Consider the following 23302-nt stretch of genomic DNA (forward strand, 5'->3'; position numbering starts at 1 on the left):
CTTAATTAAATTAACATTCCTACACCACAAATCAGTGAACAAAATGCACTCGTAAAAAAAAAATTAATTGTGTACAAAAAAGTTGTGAGATTGTGATTTGCATACTTTATTTTAACTTATTTTCATATTTATATGATAATAATATTGATATATCTTAGTTATATAATGAATGTCTTCAATTATACGAACAAATTTTAAATACCCAACAATTTGGGTACATATGGGTAAATATCGGGTAGATTGGGTAGTTTTGGGTATTTTCCCGGTATTTACCCGCCGGCGCCCATCTCTAATCAGGACATCCTCACTGCAATAAAAAAGAGATATATAAAATTTCCTGTGGATAAAATAATGGATTTTGTCTATGAATGAAAAACACAATTATTACTATAGTTTGGTTTTTTTAGCATTAGAAATAAGGTAAACAATCTTGACGTGTCTTTTAATTGAAAAACACATTTTAAAAATAAGTTACGGCAAATATGTAACAATTATAAATCAAATACGATCATTTATATTCTTCTGCTTTCATAAGTAATAGTTTTTTGATTTTTAAAAAGCGTTTAAATCTGTGTGCCTAGCCAAGATGCCAGTCGTTCGCTCCGTAGCGAACGTTAGGGTAATACCTGTCTCTATCACTCTGCCATATTAATGCGACAGACACGGCTGCGCTTCGGTCGCTACGGAGCGTAAACCATTGGCACCTTGGCTAGGCACCCTGGTCATCTGGAAAGCGAAACACATACGGAACGCGTTTCTATTACTCATTACAGTGGCCAGTTGCAGATTCGGCGGTAAACTTAACTATACCTAAATCTGGGTGCCTAGCCAAGATGCCAGTCGTTCGCTCCGTAGCGAACGTTAGGGTAATACCTCTCTCTATCACTCTGTCATATTAATGCGACAGACACGGTTGCGCTTCGTTCGCTACGGAGCGTACACCATTGGCATCTTGGCTAGGCACCCTGGTCATCTGGAAAGCGAAACACATACGGAACGCGTTTCTATTACTCAATAAAGTGGCCAGCTGCAGATTCAGTTTTAAAGTTAACTATACCTAAACCTGGGTGCCTAGCCACGATGCAGGCTAGTAGAGTTCTCTTTCACCTTCAGCAGAACCGGGAGATCCAAACCTACCTACTTTTCATCTAATAATCTCAAGAATCAGTGCATGATTCAAACTTTACCGGTTGCCGTGGTAAGACCTAGGATTTACCATATCGGTGTTGGTAAAAGCCCGAAGTAAACTAGTAAGATTTAACATTTCGGGCTTTTACCGATCGGCATCGGTAAAACCTAGGTTTTACCGGTAAATCCTAGGTTTTGCCGTACTTCGGGCTTTTACAGTAACATATATATAATAATTGCTCGTTTAAAGGTAAAAGATAAGATAAAAAATAGTTTATTCAAGTAGGCATATTACAATGCGCTTATGAACGTCAAATAAACCTTTACCGGCTCCAACCGTACACCTCTGCCCCGAGAAGATTTAAATCCCCCCTCAATTGGAGGAGGGTATCCCAATATGGGACCGGCAACAAACTCGGCGGGACACATCTTTTCAAAACATTATTACATCTTATAATTAACATGCATTACGAGTAATTAAGAAAAATACAATTTAAATTACTATAGAATTCATGCAATTATACTCAGTGAGTACATAACTTTATAGAATTTGATATAAAAAATAAACATATATGTACATGAAATCACAAATACGTAGCTCTTTCAGAAAACATATCAAATCTTACAAAAGGAAAAGAAATTAAAATCAATAAAAGAAATGAGAATACATATTATATGAATCTGACTGATTGTTATGAGATGCTTTCATACAATTTGATGTGCTTTCTTACCTGAGCTGAGTCACCTTTAACTCTACACATAATACAATATTTTTAATTACTACTTGTCGTTATTACAGTTTCTGGTTTGGACCATGCATGTTTGTCTGTCAAGTAGTCCTCGACTCTGTAATAAGCCTTCAACATCAATGACTTTTTTAAGTAATTCTTAAGAGCTGGAAAGGGTAATCTTAAAGCATCCTCAGGTAACTTGTTATAAAAATGAATGCATTGCCCAACGAATGACTTCTGTACTTTACGAACACGAAACTTTCTGATAGCAAGCTTATTTTTATTTCTAGTATTATAGTTATGGACATCAGAATTCTTAGTGAAGGAGTCTAGATTCTTAACAACATAAATAATACTATCATATATGTATTGGGAAGCTACAGTTAAAATATTAATTTCTTTAAAAAGATCTCTTAATGATTCACGCACCCTTAAATTATATATAGAACGAATGGCTCTCTTTTGTAAGACAAATATAGTCTGTATGTCAGCTGCTTTGCCCCAAACCAGAATACCATATGACATTACACTATGAAAATAACTATAATAAACAAGGCGAGCTGTCTCAACATTAGTCAATTGTCTAATTCTCCTCACAGCGTAAGCGGCCGAACTTAATTTGTTTGCTAGTGTTCTTATATGAGGACTCCATTGTAGATTTTTGTCCAATGTTAAACCAAGAAACAGTGCTTTATCTACCATCTCTAAGCATTCATTATTCAAAAGTATCTTAGTATCGACTGGTTTAACATTCGGCAAAGAAAATCGAATGCATTTAGTTTTCTTAGCATTAAGAAGCAAATTGTTCATAGTAAACCAGTTTAGTACATTAACGAGTGTGCTGTTAATTACACTGTAATCGGTAGATTTACGATCAACCTTAAAAAGTAATGATGTGTCATCAGCAAAAAGAACAATTTCACAAAGATTTTCTACTACACATGGCAAATCATTTATATAAACCAAAAACAGGAATGGACCCAAAATAGAACCTTGTGGCACTCCTAATTGGACTACAGTACCGCTAGACCGGGTTTTGTTTACAACAACTGTTTGTGTTCTGTTGCTAAGGTAAGAAGACATAAAGTTTAGGGCATTTACTGACAGACCATAGTGTTCTAATTTCAAAATGAGCGTTCCATGATCCACACAATCAAATGCTTTAGAAAGATCACAAAATATGCCAATTGCATCACAAGAATTTTCCCAAATATCATAAATATGTTTAATAAGTACCGAAGCAGCATCGGTCGTGGAACGGCCCTTTGTGAAACCAAACTGATTGCTTGTAAGTAAAGTATGTCTGTTGAAGTGACCCAGTAGATCATTTAACATTAACTTTTCAAAAACTTTACTTAGTACAGGAAGTATTGATATTGGACGGTAATTAGCCATATCACTCGAATCACCCGATTTAAAAAGAGGTATGACTTTGCTATATTTCATAAGATCTGGAAAGACGCCTTGTGAAATTGAAATATTATAAATTACGGTTAAGTAAGGCGCTATTACGTCCAAGACATGACTAATGACTCTAACAGATGTTCCCCATAAGTCTTCCGTTTTCTTTAAATTGAGTGACTTGAATGTTTTAACAATAATTGCTGAATCTACTAGACTAAACTCAAAGTTAATATTACATTTCTTAACATTAGCACAAAGTAAGGAATGAGCTCGAGACGAAGATGAATGTAGACATTTCGTGGTATTAATAGCTATTTTAGAAAAATAATCTTCGAATGCCGAGGCAACATCGTTGTTTGACATGGTCAGTTGTTTATCCGAGACAATGTTGACTTGACAATCGCGTGATTTACATTTACCAGCTTCCCTATTTATAATATTCCATGTTGTCTTCACTTTGTTGTCCGACACTTTCAGTTTAGAACTTGTATAGTTTGCTTTGGCTGTTAAACACACTCTCTTGAAGATTTTAGAGTAGTTCCTCACATAGTCCAGGAAATCTGTATTTTTGTTCAGCTCTCTCTCACCATAAAGTTCATAAAGCCTTTTTCTACTTTTATAAATGCCTACAGTAGCCCATTCACTAAACTTTGTTCTAGTTTTTGACCCACTAATAGTTTTCATACTGAAATTTTGATTAAAATGATAAAGAATTACGTTAAAAACATCTTCATACAAATTATTACAGTTGTAATGTGAAAATGGTAACATACAGAGACTTTTTTGAATTTCATTTTTGAATAATTCCAAGCGACTACTAGTAATGGGTCTATATGTTATTGTTTGTGGAGTATCATGGATATCGCTTAAGAAAACAGCCCTTTGACCGCTATGATCAGAATAAAAACAGTTAAATATTTGCTTATCTATACAGATAACACTATAAGATAACACAAAGGAGAAACAAAAAGAAATTACCTACTCGCACCAGTCTTGAACCCCAATCCTCTTGCACGTAGTTATTTCCACGAACATACCGTTACGCTATTGCAATGCAACATACTTACGTTGTGTGAAATTGTCTACTACAAGGATCACGGAAACACTGTTTGCATGTGTGAGTAATACTAGGAAAAAGCGTGACAGCAACACTCCGTCGAATTAAAAAGGTGGTTTTTGCACAATGAAGTATTCAATGTTTACTTTAATTGTTCAATATTTATTTAAAGAGTGCGCGAAACATACTTTTAAGTATACAAATACCATGACCATTTCACAAAAAAATAAAACCTGAAATTTTGCAAAAGTGGTGCCATCTAGCGAGAGTTAAGTTTTGAGTAACCTAGGCGAACCACCTTAAGTTTAGTTATTTAGTTAGAAAAGTTATTTTAGAAAACCTTTGAAATTGGAATTTGTGGCATGAGAATCGGACAATTGAATGCGTTTGGATAAAAAATGACGCAACAGGCCGTGTAGCCAAGATGCCAATCGCTTACGCTCCGTAGCGATCGAAACGCAACTGTCACTGTCACACTAATACGGAAGAGTGATAAAGAGACATTATGCTTTTCGTTGTCGAAGCGATAGCGATTGTAACCTTGGCTAGGCCGGCAGTTCTTGTTTGTGTTTTGTTTCAAATTTTCAATTGATTGTTTATTTTGCCATTTTAAGTATTTTTCATATAAAAAAGAATTCTAATAAATAATGTACGCTTACCTATTGATTATACCAAAGAGTTATTATTAGTAGAAGAGCTGTATAGTCTAAAACAAAATCCTTGCTTTTAAATTAAGAGCTAAAAGCATTATCCTGCAAATAATGTTTAAAACAAATATGACATCATTATTTGGTTAGCATTTGACGTAGGTACTTAATAGGTAGTTTTACGATGGTTCTTTTCATTGAAACGTTAATTATTAAAATATGTATATGTTTTTACTAGTAATTTATTTAAATAATAGGTTTAAGTGATGTTGATAAAATAATAGCTGTCCAAAAAAAGTGCGAGATTACGAAGAAATAAAGTTAAAATGGTTTGTTAACGTTGTCTTTTCTATTGAACTCCACTGAATATGGTAACTCTGATTGTCAAAAGTTGACGGTTGACAATCAGGGTTACTAATAATTACTCACTGGGGTCGGACAAAAAGTGCGGATGACGTAAAAATGACGTAATCTTGCACACAGGATGATGTTTGAGTTTGTATTTAAACTTCCGCGTGACATGTAGTAACAAAGTAGTATTAATGAAGTAACAAAATAATCGCAAATAAATCCATGGAATTAATAATACAGGTGGTAGGGTGATGTAGTGAATAAAATAAATTTCACGAATATGTAAATGTCTTTTAATATTGCTTACCTTCGTTGGTATATCTTAATTACAGCAAGAGCAGTATACGTGTTTGTCACGTACCTCCAAAAACGGAAAATTGCCACAATATTCGAGTAAAGATGACATTTTAGAGCGTTTTCTTATACATTAGTAAATATGTATAAATTTTAGCTAAATATAATCGTGAAGATACAATAGCTAAACAATAACGAAGTCAATTTATTGTTCATCTGATAGACAATGTGTCAGTCAAAAACGTACTTACTCATTTCAAGTGGCGATATCGTTTAATAAAGAGGTTGATAAATGATAAGTGATAATTGTTTATGAAAATCAAAAATACTATTTGAAATCATCCTATAAGTGGTTTGACGTCATCCGCACTTTTTGTACGACCCCTGTGAGTAATATTAAACCTTTGAAAGCGTACTTTATTTCCTCTAAGTACATTCTTACTTAAATATATTGTATAGGTACCTATAAGTAACATTAATTAAAGAATAAAAAAAGTTTTCATCTACAAGCAATAATTATTTAATAACATGATCTTTGGAGTCCGAATAAATGAATGAGAGAATTTCAAGGTTCCGATTTGTATTTACTTACAACGTGGTCGGTTGGTCGCTTTATCTCATTCCATTATCCTTAGTCTGCGGTGTGATTTTAAAATGATACTCTGAAAGCTAGTCTTCTACCGTGGAAAATGTTTTTCGAGGCATTATTTATTTTATCAACGCTGGAGCTACAAAACCCTTATCTTTAACTAATGAATGACTTTCAACGGCATTGAAATCCTTAATACAAAGGTTTTTTTGTCAACTTTTTGTAAGTCCCAATAAAACGAGTAGATAACTAGGTAAGCTGTTTATTGACAGATATCTATTTAGACTAAATAAGACGTTACCAGCTTAAGTAAGTTTCATCACTTAGATCAAAAGTCATATCGAAGTATATTTTCCTGACGTATAATATTTTAATATACAAAAAACAATTTGGTATATCAATACTCTGTTTTTGATATTAAAATTGAAGCTACTGAATTGGTGTAGCTTGGATGGAAGAATACAGCCTTTGAATGCGTTGACAATCGAAAATAGCGATTTTTGTAATACAAGTCATAATAATGTGATCGTGTGAATGGATCTGGATTGTCTTTGTCTGCTCGCATGAGTTAACATGCATGAGATGAGGGAAAATATATATTTATTGGATGGAAATAGGTCTGCTCATAGAAAATAGCATGTAAAGTTATATGCTGTTAGTAGTATCTTACTGTATTAATAGGGACGGTAAATTGTAATATGCACAATAAACATGTTACTCTATTTAACTTAAATATAAAGAGTTACTTTATATTGCTATAGACGCTAAATATGTTTACATCTCTTTGCATGACACTGACTTTTAACTGTGTTCTGCAATCTTGAGTCGTTTTTCTGGGTAACTTTATCGATTCTAAACTTGGTCTTACACCTATGTTCTATCGATCACGAAATATAGAGCAAAAGCTTAGAAACCAGGTTTAGAATCGATAAAGTTACCAGAAAAACGACTCAAGATTGCAGAACATAAGACTTAAGAATACACCTTAAAAAGGTCATTGGGCATTTTGTTCGGACATATGACCCACGGCGTACACAAACGAAATAGGGCTAGGTATGTAGGTAAATGTATCTGCTACACAGTGGTATGAGTCGCATTCTTGCAAGCCATGGGAGAATTGAGAAAAAAACAAAAATAATTACTTATCATTTTAGCATTTTTGCAATGAATTAAATCAGAACTATTGGAATTATTTCAAAAATACTTTGAATAGCTGCTGTTATATTGCATTGCTGATGTAATATTGTTTAATATCAGGAGGAACAAAAATAAAATCCAGTTCTAAAAAACAATATTTTTATTCTGCTTGATCAAAATCAATTGTCAAATTCGTCTAAAAAGGCAGCAGGCGCGAAATAAAGAGGGAGTCACCATTCACCACACCGCTGGAGGCTGGGATACTCTTCGAGCTCCGCTCCGAGGCGGAGGCGGGGTCTTCCCTCCTTCACACCGATTAAAGATATCAAGAAACCCCTGGAGAAGCTGGGCCACCCCAAACACGCCAAACGGATAGACGCAAGAGGGGGCCGTCCGGGCTGCACATGGGCATCTAATACGGGATGTCGGAGCTTCTCCACATGAGGGGTGTCAAGGTGGAAGCATGGCGCGGAAAGAAGGGGCCCGCGCAATGTCACCGCTGCCAGGGCTTCCGGCACTCATCACATGGATGTCACAGACAGCTCGCCTGCGTTCGCTCTGCGTCGAACCACACTGGGCCAGCCAGTGCACGCGACCTCTAGATCAGAAGGCCACCTGCAAAAAACTGCAGAGGAGACCACGCCGGCAACAGCCGCAATTGACAACATTTCATTTGCCATTGTGCTATAAAACATTTATCATGCTGCATGAACCACACTTTTGCACAATGCTGAAAGTAAAAACATTAATACCTAACACTATCTCGTACTGTTGAATAACTTTTTTCTGCCGGGTAATACATAAAAAAAAATACATATTTAGAAAAGTGAAATTAAATTCTCTATTTTAAAACTAGTTTGGTCTCTGTACGCGAAAATTCATAAAGTGGGTCAAAAACGCCCAATGACCTTTGTAACCCAAAAATTTTTGCACGTAGGTAAGCTACAAATACGAAAATTGCTTCTAAAAATGCGCAATTTTATTTTTGATCGTATTCATCGTCATCGATTAGTTTTTTGTCAATACTTACAGAAAAAAAAATATCGCGATACCTACACATAGATACATGGCATACCCATCCATCTCGCTCACGCTTAGTGGGAGTGACAGCAGAACCTGAACCCACGGGGCCTTAAGAACTACATATGTATATAACCATCAAAGATATAATCACTACGATTACCATGTATATAAATTGTTGTTATCAGGTTTTTTAAAGACTGGTGCTAAGGGGTCGGCGCAGGGTAACTTCGGACTGATGGATCTAGTAGCGGGCCTGCATTGGTTGCGCGAGAACCTACCCGCGTTCGGTGGAGACCCGGAGCGAGTGACCCTCATGGGCCACGGGACGGGTGCGGCGCTCGCCAACTTCCTCGCAGTCTCGCCTGTGGCTCGAGGTAAGGAAGGAACTTAATATTAGCATGGGAGCGATATACCCGCGCGCGAAGGTATATCGCTTCCTAGGTAGGTATAAGAAAAGTCTGTAGCGATTTTGATAGCCCATGCAGTGCAAGTGTTATTTTAAACGTCAAACTTTTATGAAATTGTGACGTACAAATAACATATGCACTGCGTGGGCTATTAAAATCGCTGCAGACTTTTCTTATACTATCTTTCGTTAGCATACGCATGAGGGAGCTATAGTGTCGGAACGGACGACGGGTGTGAAGTGGGTGAATACATTGAAGCGCTTAGAATAATACCTAGAGGTAAGGGTGAGAGTGAAACTCAGTCACTCAAAGACGCGATGCTCTTTGTATGAGAATTTAGGTGGATACATTCGGCGCGATTCAGGGAAATGAATTAGAGATTCACTAGATATTAAATAGTAAAGATATGTAACGTTCCACGGAAAAAGGTACGTTATGGCGGCTGGCGCTTACGCTATTATCAACGCAGCTCCAATATTCAGCCGGGGCAATGGTACCTTTTGCGGTGAAACGTCAAATATCTTTACTATTTGATATCTAATGAATCTCTAATTCATTTCCCGAATCGCGCCGATTGTCAACGTCATATTTCACAGTGTATATTGCCGTTATGACACAAGCTCTAATTAAAACAAAAGTAACTAATTTTTGCTTTGTGTTTCGACCATAATTGATTAAAAGATGTATTATAAAAATATAGCAAAAATAAAAATCAAAACCCAAATATGATGCTTTACAATCTGTAATACCTACTTTTTTACATGTAACAAACAAAATATTTAAAAATTTATCTACTTAGATGTTATATTTAATGAATACAGAATATAATATTTTTATAGGTATCTGATCTGTTACAATATTTGTTTAACTCTTATGGAGTAACGTTTCCCTCATCTGTATATAATACAATTAGCTGATGTTTACTCGTTCACCGAGGGTAAGCCCTGTGGAGATTTCATTATTTCGCGCAGCGCACCTACATCCCGTTTATATCCTCCGTAACTTAATGCGATTAAAGGGGCTAGCCGCTGAAGGCACGCACAAGAGCTTTCTCAAACGTAATTAAAAGTAAGGTCGGTCGACCAGAACTTAGCCCATCAACTTAAAAATACAAAAAAAACAAGCTTTGAAATAATAAAGGGGAAGGAAGCAAACAAATGTTTTTCCTTGAGGACAGATTTCATTATCTTGCCGATTCTTGTGTTCGAAATAACAAAATTAAATTAGGCTTTTTTTTTGTTTCAGAGCTACTGAAGCGTGTCATCTTGTTAAGCGGGTCGGGTCTCAGCTCATGGGCATTGCAAAGAGAGCCACTTACGATAAAAAGAAAGGTAACCCATTAGGATTGTGGATCTGCAAATGTCGCCCCTAGCTATAGAACACTACCTATTACATATTTGTCGCCGAGTATTATTCATGCCGGCTGATACGAGTACCTTCTTTTTTATTCTTAGGTGCTGATCCTAGCGATCGTTTTCGGAATAAAAGTACCTACCTATTAAATGAGATGGTTTTTAGGTAGCAGAGCAGACGGGTTGCCACGGCGACCTGCAGGAAGACGACCTGGCGCCGTGCCTTCGTAACAAGCCGCTGGCCGAGCTGCTAGCCGTCCGGCTCGACCCGCCGCGCTTCCTTCCCGGCTTCGCGCCCTTCGTCGACGGCACTGTTATAGTCAATCCGTCTTCCGTAAGTTTATTATTTACAAAAATCAGATCCAATAATATATTTGAGACGTTTACATTAATAATCGATTAATGTACGTTATGTACGTCACGATATCTACATACTGACGCTTAATGCCACCGCTATTCATTTCATCACAAAAAGTGAAAATATCGCGAACACGGGACCCCCTCAATTTATTTATTACACAGCAGCTTAGCTCTGGATTTGCTTTAAAATAACTACAGTCACCATCAGTCACCACCACCACCACGTCACCAATCAGTTACAGTCAGTAAACGATTTAAAGTAGGCAATTGAAATTCATTAGGTAATCAATAAAACGGATTCATATAAATATTCTGACATTATAATTTAGAGTGCATATTATAGGTATGTACCTACCTAAATTAAATTCGTTGTTGCACAAAATAGATCCAACACTTCAAAAAATAAAGTTTCCATTTGGACCAAATTTGTTTCATGATAACTTAGTTATTCTTTCATATATTCACAGATTAATATCCATCAACAATATCTTCTTGTAGGTATATTGAACATAGGGAAAGGATATATTAAATTTATTTCTAATATTTTCATGCAGTTTTATTTTGTGTACTTATTATCAATTGGTAATAGAATATAAAGTACTTATTTATCGGTATAAAAGAGCTTTCCAAAGTAATTTTACACTCAAATTATAGCTCTATTATGACACACCATCACTCATATAGTCTTCGCATTCGTCAAAGCTGCGTTCGTATGTTAAAAGTAAATATTTGGAACGGTTTCTGAACCCTGAACGATTTATAAAAGTCGAGGACTGGAAAGGCGTGAATGTGATAACGCTCCAGAAAATGCAAATCGCCTTAAAAGAAAACATGGACTGTTAAGTATATTATAGAACAACAACGATCTTTTAATATGTACGATAATCCATTAAATTACTTCTAAAGGTTTCGTCTCTCATATTTTCTACCATTTAAATCCTTCTACAATTAAATTGTAAATTTAAACCATTAAAATTTAACTGAATATTCATAACTTCAGAGCATAAACCTCCGGAGATTGAAGCTCATCGGGCCAAATGCACTGCAGCTCCAACTCAATCACAAAAGCATGTAACCCAAATTTAACCTTGTCGTGTCAGGGCTTTGTTTCGATTATAAGACCATTTTGCCTAGGGCGGTTATGTTACCCTAGCAAGTCTATATATATACATATACTCGGCACTTATCTAAGTCGGCGTTATATAGGCCAGTCTGTAGTTAGATGCGCCGCAGTTCAATTACATTAATTGATCGGACATCTCCGATGTGGCAACGTTGCTTCACTTGCCTGTAATGCAATGATACCTAGATTCGAGCAATCTGGCTGGCAGCATTTCGCACGCTTCTGTACACAAGATTTCACTAGTGTGTTGTTGACACCTGATTCGTTTTCTAATTATGTAAAAAAGTTAATCAAAACTTTATTAAGCTGTACCAAGAATCGTCGACAGATCTCCTGTAGGTATTGAAGAGATCAAAATAAATAAGCAATCATATTACGTCTAGTACTTACTTAAGTAGTTACAAATCTGTTTGAAATTTGTTCGGACGAAAAGCCCAAAGAGATTAAACTAATCGTGTCTCACAAAACAGTTGAGTTCTGAACTAATCTGGATTATTACAGCAGACTTCTACAACTTCAACTTCACTTTAAATATAAAACTAACTAAACTAGATTAAAATTTGATAACTCTAAAAATTGTTTAACTCAAGACTTTAATAGATATAGGTATAAAAATAACTGATTAGACTAAGATATTATTAACTGATACTAAAGTTGAACCTAGAAACAAAAATTAATAGTAATGTTATAACAGATTACATAGTTTTAAAAATGTTATAATTAAAATTATTTTACTTATCTTAAGTTGACTTGCATAACATACAATGTACATCTGGGCCCAGTTTTATAAAGTTACAAGTTACAAGTTTACAGGCGTTTACTGGCAACACTTGCTCCGTTTTTTACAATTTGCGTTTTATAAAAGTACTGTGTTACAATTTTACAGGTTACAGGTACAAGTGCCTGTAGCTCAACCATAGACGAAAATACGGGAGTTTTATAGTTTTAAACTCATAATCGAACAGGCGTTTTATAAAAAAATTGTAAATTACAAGTGTAGATTGGTACACTTGTAACAAAAACTTACATACGTCTTGAGTCCTGTAACAGCACAACAGCAGTTACTTGTAGACTCGTTTTCTGAGAGATTTTAAACTTTACTCTTTATTGTTAAGCACCAACGCCAACGATTGTGCCAGGGCATGCATACTTTTCCATGCACTGACCTTATCAGTTTTTGTTAATGTATCTGAAATATATAGTAAATAGGCTTGGAGGATATAACCAACGGAGACGCCATGTCTAAAATTTTCGATACAAAATAGTCTGCCGTTTTTTGCGGGGGAGGGGCACATCAAATGTATAGGTACGTCATGTCAGATAAACGTCAGTCCATACATATGGTTGACATGAGGTTGACCATTGGCCGCCTATTTTCGACAGAGGGGAACGCCTGTTAATGGCGGCTCCATTGTTAATTACTCCGAGTAAATAGGAAATAAAGTGACAATATGTTTGATATTGATTTTATTGACGATTCGTTTTATTTTATCTACTATACTAGGAAATGGAAAGAGATTATTGCCGATATTTGTCGTTGATTTATTAGCATTCGTCTCTTTATATAAGTATAGTGCATTCACATTATGGTAAAGTGTACTACTATTCATAATTTTCGATACACACCGTATTTATCTTTGAGCCGCTACCGAAACGATACATTTTGATGTAAGAATGTGAAAGAGTACCTACTTATTTACATGTTATTTACTTATTACGTAAATATTTCATTAAATCTAACTTAATCTGAATCTGAAAACGGCCCAAAAAGTATATCCTTGGCATGGAACGCCGCTCTCAACCACTCGATTTTTCCTTCATTTCTGGCCATTTTTCCAGTAATTAATATTTTACAGCAAACAAAAACACATAATTTAGTAGAGAACCGAGTATCTATGACACACGTTTTTTTTAAAATAGTGATGTCCTTCACACCTGTAGATTTCACATGTAATCGAGATTGACCGTGGTTCTTTACAACTGTAATTATTTATGTGTATTTATAAAACACCTGTAGCCGTTCACAGTGCATTACAGGTGCCTGTAGCCTGTACTCTTGTAACCTGTAACTTGTAACTTTATAAAACTGGGCCCTGGTCTCCCGCGATACAGGCCTAGCCTAGTGCGGGGACTCCTGGAATCTCTGAATGTCAAGTTGGTTATGCACAACTCTTATCAGTAACTCGTGTTGTTATGTTACCACTGTATTCTTTCTGTGCAATAAAAATATTTTTTACTTTTTTTTTACTTTTACTTTTCGTGGAGTTTCGTGCGCAGAACCTTAACATATGCTGCGACTAAACTTTATTCGCCATTTTAATATTTTATAGCTTCTTAAACCTTGTAGTAGATTTCTGAACTAACCATGTTTTAAAGATTATTTATCTTAGAAGTATTTAATTTTTAAATACCTACATACCTACAGTAAAAAAAGATTCTGTATATTACTAGATAATTCAGTAATAAAGATACAAATAAAAAGCGAGTCAGTAAATATAATAATTTGTTTCCCAATCCCAGGCCCCTCCGCCCACCGACAGCACACGGCTCGGCGCCGGCGCTGCCGCGGTGGCGTCCGCGGCTGGCCACGAGCTCGCCGACTTTTCACATAGGGAACTATTGTTCGGCCTCACCACTACTGGTAATTTTTAAATAATTCTTTATTTATAATATGTTAGGTAATGTTTGGATGCACATCAATTTATCTTCACATCAAATATAAATACGTACATAATATACATTTCCATAAAGCGCAAGGAAAATTCAAACATTATAGGTACATCAGATCATTCTGAGCTCTTACGACAATCAAACGTTTTTTCCATTAAAGGCATTGTTAAAGTATTCTAGCAATTATTTTATCTTTCTCTTAGGTCGGTAGAGCTATTAAAAGTCTGTTCTACTTTACTAATAGATTCCTTGGGTCTGGATCATAAATATGCAAAATGACATGCCATTCCTTGCAGAATCTTACCTGGAATTCAACGCTCAAGACTTGGAGTTCGGTTTCAACGAAAGCCGCCGGGACCGCATTCTGCGCACATTCGTTAGGAACGCCTACTACTACCACCTTAACGAAATATATTCCACCCTGAAGAACGAGTACACGGATTGGGATAAACCTTTGCAAAACCCCCTCAGCGTCCGCGACGCTACGCTTGAGGTACGTGCTCAACTTTTTTCTTACGCCTTCCAAAGATAAACTTTCAACTACTTCTAATAGAAAAGACGCGTGATGACACTGCTAAACTATGTACGCTTCTATTTGGGGATACGCTTCCGGGTTGCTCCAGAATATTAGGGAGTATTGCTATTAATTATTGATACTATATTTTCTGCAAGATAACGATGTTGCGTATATTTATGGATCCTATGTGAGCACGATATCGATAGTGGGCTCCAAGTTGATAACTGACAGGCTGAGTCGTCTATTCTCGAGCCCCCCGAGCCGGCGGTATCGCAGACGATCTCAATTAAGCTTCAAGTGGTTTTCGCAACTCACCGAGCGTTCCCGCGTCCTACAAAGGAAGTTAATGACGCTCGCGCACACTGAATACAAGATGGGCGCGGTGAAAGGCTTTATTAGAAAAGACTTGCATCTTCGGGTAAGAAATTAGCGTCGGCTCTGTTGCAACAATTAGGCCGCTTGGTCGTAGGTACTTAGAATTACGCAAACATTTTATCATGACTTTAATTTAACTTTGCTAGTTACGTTTCAGTTAGTAGTCTGTGGTACACGTTGTATAATTCCATTTTGCGCTTCCATTAGGTGCTTAGCGACGGGCGAACGGCGGCCCCACTTATCAGGTTAGGGTACCTGCACGCTCTCCGCGGTGGAACCACTTATTTTTCGCACTTTCACCACCTCTCGCCCGACAAGGATTATCCGCAGGTACGCTTTACTCTTGGAATTAGTTGACTTTTTATTAACTGACAACAAATACCTACAGAAATTTATATATTTCTTATTTTAAAAGCTTTATTTTTTATATTCAAGTATCAGATGTGCGTAACTATAAGTAGAATAGATAATAAACCAACAAAATCAAATGTGTAAATTGTAATGTGTTATTTCGTAGCGCCCTGGTTCTGTGCACGGCGAGGAACTGCCTTACTACTTGGGTGTTCCACTGTCCTTGGCTCATCACGCACAGAACTACACACAACAGGAACAGCGAGTTTCACGTTTATGCATGCACTACATCACAAACTTCGTTAAATACGGGTAAGTCCTCAATAGCATGCATACGCATCCATCTAAACGCGTAAGCCTCCCTGCGTATATACTGAATTTATCTTGATTGTTTTAAAGCACAGGAGGTGGATGGCATCTCGAAGTATTAATAAAAATGTTTTTGAAAAATATAACGCAACCTATAAAAATTTAATGTTATTGTAATACAATAACATTAAATTGTATATGTATACATTGATATCATGTTAGTGTCGATTTAGCCAACCAAGTTCATAACATATTATTAATAACTATTACATAATAAGGAGTAATAAACGTGCATTAAGCACATATTTTACTAACCCGCTGTGAAGATTTAAAGAAATCATCAAGTTTCCTATCACGTATGAAATAGAATTAGACGTACCAGCCCCTTTGCAGTTGACTTCAAGTTACGCTGCGGTAATCCGAGAGAGCACCACCGCGTAAACTGAGAGTTCGCGCGGTTTATGTTTATACACTAACAAACAATTATTTTAATTACGTGCTGTTGTTCTATGTTCCCTTAGTACGCAAAATTTGATGTAATTATGTTATAGGTAGATATTAATTCTTGGCAAATGTCTAAAATATTCGTTAAGGATTTTTTCCAATCCGATAAAACAGTTTTAAGAATTATGTAGTAAGTAGTAAGAAAGATGCATCTGACCTAGTTATAAACAGTTTTTAGTTTTTTGTTCAAATATTACAATACAATACTCTTTATTGCACACCTCACGTAGCTTACAATAAAAGTAGAGTAACATAAATAGAGACAATTGCGGTCTTATCGCGTTAGAGCGATCTCTTCCAGACAACCTTTGGCATATTTTTAAGCATCCGATATGATGTGACAGATGCTTACTATAAAGGTGCCTTATTTCAAATGTCATTAATGTGCGTAAAAACATGTGTAAAACTAAAAAATAAACAAAACCATAGTTTTTCCACACCTGATTCATTAATTCATTTTCATTTTGACAGTTCTAAATTTTATGAAACCCAAATAGCTTCGAGCAACACCGGCTTCCGACATGTCGGAAGGGAGGGGCCCAAGCGATATCTCGCCGTACAAATCTTTCTGCCATTTTTCGCGGGGGGAAAGGTGCACACAGTCGCATTTCGCACACACTTACATACAAAATCCAATCTGTAATGACGACACAAATACATAGAAAATGACACACGTCAAAGACAAATCTTGCAAACCTCGATCTCTTTTTGTGTACGGACGAGTGACTAGTGTGACACGCACACTAACACATTTTCGTTGAAGTATGTCATTGTATTCTGAGAGATGAGAAGTCGGATTTGTCGCTCGACCGATCCGCAATTTGTACTGAGCGAGCAAAATCGATAAATCCAACAATTACTTGAGACTAAAATATAATAATTGTATTTAAATGTAATTTAACGTATGATATGTAAAAAAAAAAATATTACATGTGAAATGTAACTCTTTCTTTTCGTAAATTCGATGTCCCCGACCTCTTTTTATAACAAAAAACCGAGCAAACAGGCATTTTTGTGCAGCAGTGTTCACGCGCGCGTCTGGACTCGGTCTAGTGAAAAATCCAAGTGCAACTAGTTTTATTACCCGCGCTAGATTAAATTGACGCGCTAATCTTGTACCTCGGCAGAGGGGAAATAGTGCGAATGCCGCCTCCCTTCCGTGTTGCTCGAAGCCAAATAGCATGAAATGACACCGTATATGACTTTAATTAAGAAGATGCGTATAATAATCGCACTCAAAATTATGGAAGCATCATTAAAGGGAGTGTTGTTTATGTTGTTTGAGCTTAGAAAGTTTTAAGTACACTTATTTCGTTTTATATGTCATTAAAGGGAGAACAATAAATTATTTGTCGAATAAAATGAAAATAATACATTATGTTTACATTGATGTGTTAAAATGAAATTCATTTTATAATTTAAATAAACATTTTTCGGTAGTAATCCGAACGACCCGACTGCGACGCCGCCACCAAGCCCACTGTTGGGCGAGGCACCAAGACTTGGCCCCAACCAGACGCCTTACTGGGACACTTATGACTCCATCAACCAGCTCTACCTGGAGATCAGTGCGTAACTGTCTTGTATTATAAATACATATATTATATTCGATTCTACCTATTATAATATCAAAAGAACAACTTTACGCTTTTAACAAACTTTTGGGCCCCAAACAGTATAATTGCTACCACGCGTCCGTTGTGCTCATTTATTTCAATTAGCTTTCGTTTTGCGGTACAGGTAGTAAGCCTGAAATGCGCAGCCATTACCGGGGCCACAAGATGTCGCTCTGGCTGTCCCTCATCCCGCAACTGCACCGCCCCGGGCCCGACATGCCGGATGCCGCCATGCGGCACCATCATTTTCAAGAAGATCCTAATTATTACGAAGGTAAGTCCACTTGATAAGTAATTTACTGTGCCTTTTTACATAAGAACGAAATATGTAAACATCATCATATTAATTTTTTTTGTAGGCGCTGTAAGAGTGCAGTCTCTGTCTCGAACACATGTGCCGCATGTCGTGAATCTCGATGGAGCTGGACGTGGCGACGGCGGCCGCAGCACAGCATCGCCGCGCACGGTGCCTCCACGGCCCTCCGTCCTCCCACCTGCACCCTCCACGGAGTGCCCCCCTAATGTCACGACGACACCCGTCCAAACTGACGACGCTCTGTTGCGGCGACTCGCTTCTTCTCATTATCAGTCTTATACTGCCGCTCTGACTGTCACAATTGCAGTCGGGTGTTTCCTTTTACTTCTTAACGTCCTTATATTCGCTGGCATTTATCACCAGAGAGGTACGCGTCCCCGGCGATCGAAAGATGATTTGGCTGAAGCGGGAAGCTCATCATCTTCCGACAATTATGATGGAAAACTCGACTATGAAGTGCGAGCGTTTGATGGGAAGGGTTTCGGTTTCGAGTGTAAATCTGCTCACGTGCCACGGGCTACTGGGTCTAAGTTTGACCTGCGGACGTTATCAGATTGCGGTGAGCCTACGTTTGGTGAATACAGTTGCTACGACGAGAAACATAGGGCGGCGCGTCGGTCGTTACCGGATGTGAGTGTGGGGAGCGCGATTGAAGCCGGTAGTGTAGTGTGTATCGGTGTAGACATCACACAGAAACCTGATATTCAAAAAGTGGATGGAAGACAAGATCTTATAGGTAGAACTAGTACTTTTGAACCTAGGGTAGTTGATAGTTCTACACAAGTGAAGTTCGGTCCAGTACCCGACCCGTCGGAAGGGGCATGCGAGTCCAACCCCGAGTCGGACTCAGGCGGTGCGAGCGGCTCGGGCATCCTGCGCGTGCCGCCAGCCGCCACGACTCCCGCGCCGCCCGGCATCATGAAGAAGAGAGTACAGATTCAAGAGATATCAGTATGAGGGTTTCTTGATGCCGCTGAGATTGTTGTTAATAAAAGGACTAAATTATAACGAGCTCACGACCACTTCACGTGTATATTAGAGTACTGAAATGTGACAAAGTAAATAAATATTGTATATATTGATACAGTATATTAGATAAATAATAAATGTGCGTACAGCGAAATGGAGTTAGAGGAATATATGTATTTTTCTCTGCCTTATGTGAATCTTCGGCTGTAAATATGTAAGTAATATTTCTTCTCTCTTCCGCTCTACTTGCTATCGTATAGAAGGTGTGGGAATAGGTTAACAGTCTGTGTAGTTAGTCACAGTACTTAGTTACAAAAATTCAAGCTAAAAATGTATAATTTGACTGTTACTACACTATGACTGTTACATTATTTCTACCCTTTATATATAGAATGAAGGAATTGTAGGTTCTTGTGAACGTATTTGTATGTAAAGTTATAAAATTTACATGTGAATATAACAATAACTTAGTAATGAAGTGATCTAAACTACTTACAATTGTATATATGGATACAAGAAGTATTTCGGGTAGTAAGAATAGTATAACTTTGAATGTTGTAATTTTTTTGTAAAGTTACTTTAAGTGACTATTACTTTGAGTAGTTTTTGATATGTAAGTAACAATTGTAAATCAAAATGACAAACGGGTAAGTACTCAAAAGCGCTAATCAAGTTAACTAAATCATTTGTTGACGCGAGGTCTGTTCATCTTATTTAAACCAAACAATTACTTCAAGGTAAACAGGGTAAAAGACCATTCTTTTAGGGTAAAACACCCCACTCTGTTAATATTTAAATATACAAGACGATAATGCCTAACGAGAGTAGTTGTATCATAATAATTCCAAATGTAATTGATTGACATAGGTACATCATTGATCCATAGCAAGATTGGTAACCTGTTGAATGCCGGAGTCCTGATGGATTAATTAAGTTCCATAATTATATGTATGTGATTCGCTGGTCTCACTCTAGATACCTAGTATTATTAATACACTAAACTATCAACTATCATAGGCTCGGAGTAATTAACAATGGAGCCGCCATTAACAGGCGTTCCCCTCTGTCGAAAATAGGCGGCCAATGGTCAACCACATGTCAACCATATGTATGGACTGACGTTTATCTGACATGACGTACCTATACATTTGATGTGCCCCTCCCCCGCAAAAAACGGCAGACTATTTTGTACCGAAAATTTTAGACATGGCGTCTCCATTGTTAATTACTCCGAGATCATAGGCCCCTATTTACCGCAGGTGTCATGTATTTGTTTTTTTACGACCTTGTTTAATTATTATACTCTAAAATTAAATAATAATTAGACTTCTCTTTTGAATGAAATTATTTCTGATACACAATAATAATCCGTATAATCATATGAAACATTGATTCTCAAAGTTGCATGAATCTATTACCTAGAGGATCTACCCACCTACCGCGATCTTCCTAGGAGTCTAGTTATAGGTACCTATCGTCCAATGTTGTCCAATTAATATAAATATTTTGATTCCACTAATATAAATCAATGTCAAAAACTATTGAATCGGACAAAGGGACAAAAATATGAAAACACTAAATATTTCAAAGGGCGTGTAGAAAATGTTGCCCCTTTGACAACGTTTATATTTGTATATTAACTTGAAATTTAATATAACGTGTAGTGCATAATAAGCACTAAAACTATATAAAAGTGCGAAATCATAAGTGAATTGGTTCGTTTATCATTTTTGCCTTTTCTATTGAATTTCAATATAATTATATTTCTTTGCAATCAAAGTCAAGCCAATTTGAAAAAATACTTATACTTTTTACCGTACAATTTGCCGTTTATATTGCAGTAGATTAGTAGCTAATGTGGCTTACCTTATACCTACATATGTATGAACTATCTCGAGCAACAACAATGAAGAACTTTGTGCGTGAGTACTTGTCCGTATTTTATCTTCACAGGAATTGATGATAATGTAATGGAGAGTGAATAAATCATTAAAAACATGTCAGTATCCACATTGTGACAAAATGTGAACTAGTTAAGATATTATTTAAATCGTGTTCAGAAGTGATACTGTATGAATAATTAACTTAACTACTCGCTACAAGTTGTTCAACTCAGTTAATTTTCGAGAATTGACGTGTGTATTTTTTCATCGCAACTAATGTCGAGTAGGTAGAAAGAATAAAACTAAACTATTCATAGGTACTACTCAGCTCGGCTGTTCGTTGCTGTCACACTCATATTCGCACCTGACAAAATGTTTCGTACTTGTGTTTCATAGAAACGTGACTGAAGATTGCCGAGAAATGTTAATATTCTGGTTTCACTGTACTGCAACTCTCAGGATACAGCGAGAGATTTATAAGTTGTTAATAAAAGTCAGAAGAGTTTCGCGAGTCCATGACAAACACGTGTATCGTTTTCTATATATAAAATTAAGTACGATCTCCTGGAAAAGACTTATTCGCAGTAACAATACTTCACGTGGCGGTTATTTTTAGTAAATTACCTGCCACTTTAAATATATTTCACTTGAACCTTTTCGAACTCTTGACACGTGTGATATCTACTTATATTCTTGAAGCAGCGTGCTCCTACTGAATTTGTTTTTCTTTGAATTAATTTACCAATTTATTTATCGAAAGGTAAATAAATGTAATCTTGTAGAAAAGCTTTTGGTACCTATAGACATTGCAGAATGAAAACTGATTTTACTGACTGGCAACCATATAAAAAATGTTATAAAAAAACGTTCTACCACAATATAAAGCGAACATCATCTAAACGTAATCTTAAATTCTAATATGGTTTATCTTTCAGGCGTGACGACCGCATCATATACCTGATTGAATTGTTTAATAAATTTATGAGATGCTTACCTGCAAATAATTTGAAAAATTTAGATGTTCCGATCGATATCAACTTATTTTGAAGTGAAATGTACGTATTTACATTTTTTTATATTTTGGTTTTATATATAGGGAGGTACAATCTTTTGAATTAAATCAATACATTACAAAAAATACTGCCATTATTTCTTGCCTTGGTACACGTACCTACTATTAGCCATGGGTAACTACAACATACATCAAACAATAAACTCTCAAAATCATAGGAATTGATTGTTCGGTAATGTTCGTACCTACCTTGCTTACACACGTAAGCCTAGAGTTGTTATGGAGAGAAGGATCATGTTATTCATGTTACATTCAATAATTATTGTTATTTATACTTAGTGATTTGTTATTGTTATGTTTATGTTATTTATGAAATAGTTCTTCATCAGCCAATGCCAAGCGTTTCGTGGCGTTGGCATTGGTGATTAAATATTAATTATTATTTACTTACGTGTCGAATTGTCTTAAAATGAGTATTGTTGATTTATGATTTCATCGTATGGTTTACTAAAATATGATGTAATTTTTACTCATATAAAATGTTCTATCAGTTTTAATTTAAAAAGTTAATTTTGCTCATGCTAACATAGGTACTGATCGAAAAACCTCCAGTGGATTGTAAAAAGTTAAAACTTATTTAGCAAAATATGTTGTTCAGATATTTAGTCACAAATGTTGACGTTCAATATTTAATATATCTGTTATATTGTTATTATTTTCAGTACTACGTAAGTAGGTACAGTCCTTGTTATTGTACCAATTAACGTATACATTTTGTTACAATTTGGCATTTTTAAACGAAATGCATAAAGTAAAATATGGTGTCGAATAATAAAGAATTGAAGTATAATTCCAATTTTATTTAAAATTAACCCATGTAGCCTAATGGAATCTTCTGGTGGCTAATATTTTCACTCCGTGGCTCTGTGGTTCAGTATTACTATCCAGCGTTTGACTGTTGTTTTGCCTGTGACGCAAAAGCGTCGCTAGCTGATGGGCAGGGGGAGGGGGCGCAGTTCATACATATGGTCGATGGTCAAGGGGAGGGGCGTATCTAGCACAACACGAAAATTTGCACTGCTTAAGTTGCACTCCTGTAGTAAAGTAGTAAATCAAATAAAAGTGTGTAATCAATCTCGTACAGAACTCATATTATTTTAGTAAATTTTCACTATAG

The 23302-nt window shown here is 36.3% G+C and overlaps 1 protein-coding gene across 1 annotated transcript in view; it reads left to right on the forward strand.

Annotated features, from left to right (window-relative positions):
• The window catches only part of LOC134663641 (neuroligin-1-like), a 115266-nt gene extending 92291 nt beyond the window's left edge, over positions 1-22975 (forward strand). Inside the window, exons 6-15 of the mRNA XM_063520063.1 lie at positions 8547-8735; positions 10014-10099; positions 10287-10454; positions 14124-14244; positions 14570-14766; positions 15373-15495; positions 15683-15828; positions 17770-17897; positions 18070-18219; positions 18305-22975. Of these exons, the coding sequence (XP_063376133.1) occupies positions 8547-8735; positions 10014-10099; positions 10287-10454; positions 14124-14244; positions 14570-14766; positions 15373-15495; positions 15683-15828; positions 17770-17897; positions 18070-18219; positions 18305-19218 (2222 nt within the window). The 3' untranslated portion in view covers positions 19219-22975. The remainder of the gene's footprint in view (positions 1-8546; positions 8736-10013; positions 10100-10286; positions 10455-14123; positions 14245-14569; positions 14767-15372; positions 15496-15682; positions 15829-17769; positions 17898-18069; positions 18220-18304) is intronic.
• The last annotated feature ends 327 nt before the right edge of the window (positions 22976-23302 follow it).

Source organism: Cydia fagiglandana, chromosome 4 (assembly GCF_963556715.1).
Source record: "Cydia fagiglandana chromosome 4, ilCydFagi1.1, whole genome shotgun sequence".
NCBI classification, from domain to species: domain Eukaryota; kingdom Metazoa; phylum Arthropoda; class Insecta; order Lepidoptera; family Tortricidae; genus Cydia; species Cydia fagiglandana.